We start from the raw sequence: 7299 nt of genomic DNA, 5'->3' as shown, positions 1-7299 counted from the left end.
TGGGCGGGGATAGGACGTGGGGGAGGAGCCAGAGGGAGGTACTGGATCCTAGGGAACCGCCTGCAGGACTCGACTGGGACTCTAGCTAGGAAGCTGGGGCGGGGCTAGAATTTCGGGTGGGCCTAGGGGCGGGGCAATTTTTAGGCGAGGCCTGGAGGGCGAAGACTAGGACTTTTGAGAATGTGGGACAGGGACAGAAGAACCCCAAGCTGGAACCCATAGTTGGAGCTGAGGGGTGGGAGTGAACCCGGCCCTGTGCCAGTCCTGGTGTGGGGATGGGAGGGGGACAGAGCAGATCCTGGCGCATGTGGCCAACCGCGACTCTCCCCTTCCTTCCTCCTCCAGCCTATTGGGCTCTGCTCTGCTTCCAGTGTAAGAGTAGCGGGCCCTGCCAGGTGGAGGAGTGTGCACCAGGCCAGGACCTCTGCAGGATCACGGTCATGCATGTGTGGGAAGGTGAGTTCTCTCTCCGCCCTGACGACTCCAGCGCGAGTGACCAAGAAATTAGGGAAGCACAAACTAAGAAAAACGAAGGAGACCTCATTCCATATCTACGGGATTGGCAAGGATTTAAACTTTTAACAGTAGTATCTGGGGCTGTAACTCACAGGTAGGGCTCGCTTAGTTTGTACCTTGGCATCCATTCTCAACACCAAAAATAAAATATCGACAATACACAGATTGATAAAGATGTGGAACCTCCTGAGTTTGATCCCTGCTACCAAAAGAAGAAGAAGAAAGAAAAAAATGTGGAACCACACACCCTAAGAAGGGGAGCTGACCCCCCCTCCCCCAGTACTGGGTATCGAACTTGGCCTTTCGATGTCGAGGCAGGCACGGCACCACTGAGCTAAGTGAATTAGGGAATGGGCCACCCAGAGCGACTGGACAATATCTAGTGCAGAAGAAGATTAGCATACCCTGCAGTGAGTAGTTCAAGTCCTACGATGTAGAAACTCTGGAGAGCCTTGGCCACATAACTCCCAGGCACATGGGTAAGGATGTTCTTAGCAGTACTGTTTGTGATAGGGTAAATTAGAAACAATCCCAGCAGCAGAGGACCGTGCAGTGTGATCACTGGTGGAACGCTGCAGAGTTTAAGGGAAGGAACCATTTCCTTGTGGGTACATCGTGAAAAATGTGGGGAGCTGGGGATTTAGCTCAGTGGTACTGCACCTGCCTCACAAGCACAGGGTCCTGAGTTTGATCCCGAGTACCAAGGGAGGAAAAAAAAAAAGAAATGTAGGATGTGCCTGTAGTCCCAGCAATTAGGGAGGCTGAAACAGAAGGCTCTATAAGTTGGAAACCAGTCCGGGCCACTTAGCAATGCCATGTCTCCTAAATAAAAAATAAAAAGGTGTGGGGATGTAGATTAGTGTTAGAGTGCCCCGGAATTCAATCCCTAGTACTGCCCAAAAAACCAAAACATGTAAGACTGTGAGGAAGAAACATGTTGCATAGTATACCTTCTTACATAAGCTTTCAAATATGAAAAACAATAACATATATCATTATGCATACATCGGGTAAAAATTTCTTACCACTGGTTGCTTCTGGATCAAGCATGAGGGGAATAGGATTTGGCAGGGGTAAACAGAGTATTTTAAAAATTCCATTTCCTTTAAAAAGTACTTAAAACAGGGAGGGGGATATAGCTCAGTGGTTCCACTGCCTGCCTCACAAGCACAAGGTCCCAGGTTCGATCCCCGGTACAAACAAACAAACAAACAAAAAGTACCTAAAACAAATATAGTGAAACGCTAATGTTTTACCAAGTTGGATGACAAATACATAATGTTTATTATATTATTCCCCTGTTCTTTTCAGTAAGCTTAAAGCATTTCCCTGTAAAAGTTCCTATGAGAGGGCTGGGGGTGTAGTTCAGCAGTAGAGCATTTGCTTAGAAGTATGAGGTCCTAGGGATTTTAAATTCTTATCTGCATCTCCCTTCTGAGATCACCATGCTGAGGGAGAGGAGGAAACAAGGGGTAGAGGATCGAGCAAGTCTTAGGGTCACTGAGAGAGCAGGCCCGCTCCACTGCATGAGCTGGTGGGGAGTTGGATGGCGGCGGAATAACTCTAGAAAAGACGGAGTCGGACCCAAGCAAGAGAGCTGGCAAGAATCTGTCCTGGGAGTGGGCGGCCCCTGAGCCTGGGGAATTGGAAGTGGGCTGGGCCCAGGAAGCCACTGGGGAGACTAAGGATACATTGTTCACAAGAGAAGATGAGCTGGAGGTGGTGGAGAGAGGCTGTGCTCACGCGGAGAAGACCAACAGGACGATGAGCTATCGGGTGGGACCGCAGATCATCAGCCTGACAGAGACTGTGTGCGGGTCCAACATGTGCAACCGGCCCAGACCTGGTGAGTCGTGCAGTTCGCCATTCCCACCCCAGTCTCTTCTCAACACAGCCTCATTTCTGTGTTAGAGCGATCTTATCCAACCACCCTACAGGACCCAGCACCACTCCCTCCGTGCCTTACCCCATACCAATGCCGAATGAATCCCTTCTGCATTCCAAACAGTTCTGCTCGCATCCTCAAATCAACACTGTCCTCTTCCCAAGCTGTACCCACGCCCCCTCCCAAAGGTAAACCCGTTCCCGCCCTACACGATGGTGTGGGTGGTTGCTGTGTATAAGATACAACATCCCTTAACCGTCTTGCACACATGCTTGAGAGGGAGGTGAGCTGTCTTGCTGATGTTTTTTTCGTCTAATTTTTTCCCCGGGGACTGAGGACGGTCTGAGCAATGGATGCTGAGGGGCCAAGATGAAAGCAGGGACTCCCAGTTCTTAAGGAAAATGAAGAGGAGAGGAACCGGGGCATGGTGGGAAACACCTGTAGGCCCAGTACTGGGAAGTCTGGGCAGCAGGGATCACGTCAGTTTGGGGCTCCAGATTAGCCTGAGCCACATAGAAAAACCCACCTCAAAATTTAAAAATGAAAGAATAAAGGAGGAGAGGAGAACAGGCTGGGACGATTCCCTGGTCTGGAAGATCTCTGACTTGAACAGCCAAGAAACTTCCCTAATCCCTTTAGGCTCTGGTCAATTGGAAAAAAAAAAAAAAAAAAAAAAAAAAAAAAAAAAAAACAAGAAACCTACCTGCTCCTTCTCAGCCACTTCCCAGGGAAGAGGAAAGAATGGGGAAGGAAGGAACCCGTGCTGCGCACCAGCAGAGATCCTCTCTGTCTGGCCTGGTGAGGAAGGAAACTGATTCAGACCACTGCGGTCACAGTGACATCCGCAAGCACAGCACCTGCGTTTGCACTGTGTTTTCCTTCTTCCTCCATTCTGACTCGGCCTCATTTTCACCCGTCCTAAGCATAGACTTTCATGGGGTGGCAGGGCTCACCCTGGTGTTCATTTTGAAGGTAGCGACAAGAGAGGACACTGGCTTCCTCTCTCTGGTAGACATGCATCTAATCAGAAAGGACAGTCAAGGTAGTGGAGTGCTGGGACAAAGCCCAGCATGTTCCTTGCTGGGCCTGGAGCCATGCTGCTCTCTGATGGGTCACAGGGACACCAGCAGCGAGACTTGGTTTCTTCCTCTCTCTCGCTCTCTCCCTCTCTCTCTCTCAATTTCTCTCTCATGCACACTGAGCCAAGGGTCTTTCACTGAGCTGCAGCAGCAGCCCTTTTTCATTTTGTTTCTGTTTTGGTTTTGGAACAGGATCGTACTAAGTTGCTAAATTGCCCAGGCTGAGCTCAAACCTGCAGCCTTGCTACCTCGGTCTCCCAGTGTGCTGAAATTTCAGGCCTGTGCTACCATAACTAGTTTTTATCCTCATTTCTCCTGCCATGTTTACCCTGCTGTGGCAACTTGCAGCGGGTGATTAAGCCGCATCCTGTGCGGACCTGCTGTTGGACACAGTCTTGGGCCCCGCCTCCGTGGGACTTTGCAGTCCAGTGTGTGCCTTGGGGAGGAGGCGACAGACCCACCACCAGACAGGCAGTGACACAGCAGCTTAGTAGGGGATGGAATGGGGAGGTGCAGGCAGAGGGTTGGGGATGGGGTGAGGGCAGTCAGGGCCGTGGACCCCATCGGGGATGCCTGACTCAGATCAGGGAAGGGCTCCTGGAGGAAGCTAGACCTGAGGCATCAGTGGGAGCAGCCTGGGGACCAGCCAGTGGAGGAGGTGGTACGGCACAGGGCGTGGCTGGAGGAAGGGTGAACCTGGCAGGGTCCTTTCTAGTCTGAGATGTGGAATATGGACTGCATCCTGGGAACAGCCGCATCGGCCATGCAGAGGGACAGACGTGCCTGAATGGAGGAGCTCTGGGCCGTGGGGATGGTGGCTTGTGGGGAGGAGACTTGCATGATGGAGTCACTGGTACCAAAAGGAGGCCTCTGCCCACGATGGCTGCAAACTGGACGAATGACAATTATGCAAGGTCACCGGAGGCACTACAGTATGTGAAATAAAGGAAGGACAGAAGTAGAGTTTCACAGGCAACCTGTTTTTCCCCGAGTGTGCTTTCCAATTCACTGCTGTGAAGGGGAAATGGGGCCCTCATGGAGAGGAAGTTGCTAGACTGAGAAGACAGGTTGGAGTTGGGGGCTGCCAGAGTGTCTGGGAAATGAGGGATAGGATCCTGGAATAGATGGGGCTGCAGGAAAGGGGGTCCCCAGATCTGCAAACGAATTTCCCTGGAGTTGTTGGCAAGCTGCGTGTACGTATGGTGAGGCTCCAAGAAACGCAGCAGAAAATAGACACTGGGAGGCCGCAGAACAGGGCTTTCAGGAGGCCTGTGACGCTAGGGAGATGGAGAAACTGAGCTGAAGGGGCCTGGGTGACCGCCCACACCTTCCTCTGAGCCCTCACCCTGCCATAAGGGCAAGACTGAAAGAGATCAGCCCTCAAAAGTCCCAGCAGTTCGTGCCAGGAATAAAACCTAACCTTCTTTGGAAGAAGACATCCTTTAGAGCCTTTACATTTTTCACCTATAATGTCTGGCATCTAGTGAAAACGTATACGGGCGTCCTGAAGAACAATTTTTTAAAACCAGTTGACCAGAAACTAAGAAAAACTGAACAACAGAAACAGACTCACAGTGATTCCAACATTGGAGTTATTCATCAGGAAACCTAAAATGGTAATGATCAGTTGATTCAATAAAACAGAGGGAAGGATACGTTTGAGCATCTGGAATCCATTTTTAGAGTCAAGTGGAAAATGTAAAACAGTGACTGAAATGAAGAACTCACAGGATGAGCTTAATAGAGATTAGGAACCTCAGAGCAATAGAATTGAAAATCTGGTGACAGGAAGTTAGAAATGTCTAGCCTGAGGCACAGAGTGGGGGAGTGAGGGCTCAGCCAGGTTTCTGCACTGAAGGGAAAGTGGGGACTAGATGGGACCACCCAGACCTGTGGACTTCTGCAGAAGAAGCAGGCCTGGGGATAGGATGGAGAGTTCAGTCTGGGGCATGAATAAGTCAATTTTCTGTTACTGTAATGGGATGCCTGAGGTTGGGCATTTTGTAAAGAAAAGAGGTTTGTGTAGCTTACAGTTTCAGAGGCAGAAATTCCAAACAGCATGGCTGGTTCTGGCAAAAGACCCTCAACTAATGACATCCTGACAGGATTGTGTGACGGAAAGAGAAATCATGGAGTGAGACAAGTCAGGGTTTGGGGAGGCATCAGCTTTGCTGTCTTGGGAACTAACGATCCCAGCACCTCTCCCACTGCCACCCTGAGGCCTAAGCCTCCATCCAACTCATGAACTCTCTGGAAAAACCACATCCAAGCCATCGCACAATAGGTCGAGATTCAGATGTCGGAATCACTGGGGCACCCAAGAGCAGTGGATGGACAGCTCTAGGGCTCAGACTCAATTTCTGAGGCTGGAGGTTTGTGAGTGAGTGGTGGATGGATAGAGATGAAGCCATTCACCAGATAACGTGCCTGTGGGAGACTTTACACTGTGAGAAAAGGAGCAGGCTGAAGGCCTACAGTCACACACAGAAGAGGGGCCTAAGAACTGGGCACAGTAGTGCATGCCCATAATCCCAGTACTCTGGAAAGCTGAGGCAGGAGGATCACAAGTTTCAACCCAGCCTGGGAAACTTCATGATTTAGCAAGACCCTATCTCAATATAGAAAATTTTAAAATGGCTGTGGATGTAGCTCAGTGGGAAGACCCTGGGTTCAATCGCCAGTATTGGAAAAAAGAAAAACAAAATAAAAAGAGGTGTTTAAGAGGAAGAGTTCTCACAGGAGACTGTGAGCCTGTGAATGGCCAGGATGGAAATTTGCACTTTTGCTTTCATGGAAGTTCATGAGTGAAGTGTGAGTTGTTGGCCTTTTAGGTATTTTTCTTTGAAGAAGTCGATTTGGCTTTGGGAAAGTGATTCCCTTAATTGCAGTGAGCTTGCCAGTCCGGAACCTTGGCTCAGACCGCCCTCTCCCTGTCTTCAGCCTTGGCCCAGATCCGCCCAGATGTCTTGGTTTGGGAAGGAGAAACCAGCGCCAGGCTGGGAGACAGTGTGTGCCAAGGCTGGGGGCAGAGGAATGACCGAGGACTTCCAGGGAAAAGTAACCGATCCAGTTGGCCTGGACCCGAACGATGGTACAATAGGCAAAGTTATCAGGGGTCTCAGGGAGGCTTTGGTCTCTCAGGAAGTCAGGTGGTGTGCAGTTGTCTGTGGCTGCGGGATGGATGGCCCCAGACGTCAGACAGTGAGCGTTTCACACGGGAGCTGGAAGTCGTGAGTGCTGGGGCTGCTTAGCTGAGTGGCTGTGGCTCAGGGTCTTTTGTGACATTGGAGTCAGGCCCCGGAAGTCACTCCTCTCCTGAGGATAAACCCTGTTATGACTTTGGCAAAGGCCTGGTTTCTCGCCATTCAGGCCTCTCCGTGGTGCCACTTTAGTGTCCTTACATTATAGCCGCTGGCATCTGCCAGACCAAATGAGAGACAGACAGACAGACAGACAGAAAAGTGCAGAAGTTGCAATAGCTTTAGTGATTTAGTCGCAGAAGGCACAGTGTGGGTCAGGCATGGTAGCACATGCACCTAATCCTAGCATTCTAGGAAGCTGAGCCAGGAGGGCTGCAAGTTTGAGCCCTGCCTGAGTGACTTAAGAAGATCCTGTCTCAAAAGGAAAAAGGACTAGAGATACAGCTCACTGCCAAGGTTCTCCAGTGCTGCTAAATGAAAGAGGAGGCAGAGCAAGTAAAGGAGGCACAATATGGCTGCCAGAGCACCAGGCCTCTTACCCAAGTTCCATTCCATGCCATCATTTCCATGATATTGATTTGCCCTACTTTTAGATCTTTTTTTTTTTTTTTTTTTTTTT

At 50.2% G+C, this 7299-nt stretch overlaps 1 protein-coding gene across 2 annotated transcripts in view; it reads left to right on the top strand.

Moving 5' to 3' along the window:
* The window catches only part of Plaur (plasminogen activator, urokinase receptor), a 13077-nt gene that overhangs the window by 1016 nt on the left and 4762 nt on the right, over positions 1-7299 (top strand). Inside the window, exons 2-3 of one of the 2 annotated variants that reach the window (XM_010623257.2) lie at positions 346-456; positions 2225-2362. In XM_010623257.2, coding sequence (XP_010621559.1) covers positions 346-456; positions 2225-2362 — 249 coding nt within the window. Of the gene's footprint in view, positions 1-345; positions 457-2221; positions 2363-7299 lie in introns of both variants that reach the window. The other variant, XM_010623256.2, reaches the window with a different exon arrangement.

Source organism: Fukomys damarensis, unplaced genomic scaffold (genome assembly GCF_012274545.1).
Source record: "Fukomys damarensis isolate Sample0158 unplaced genomic scaffold, DMR_v1.0_HiC HiC_scaffold_19, whole genome shotgun sequence".
Classification (NCBI taxonomy): domain Eukaryota; kingdom Metazoa; phylum Chordata; class Mammalia; order Rodentia; family Bathyergidae; genus Fukomys; species Fukomys damarensis.
Note: the sequence above shows the minus strand (reverse complement) of the source record. Positions and strands in the feature narration are given on the sequence as shown.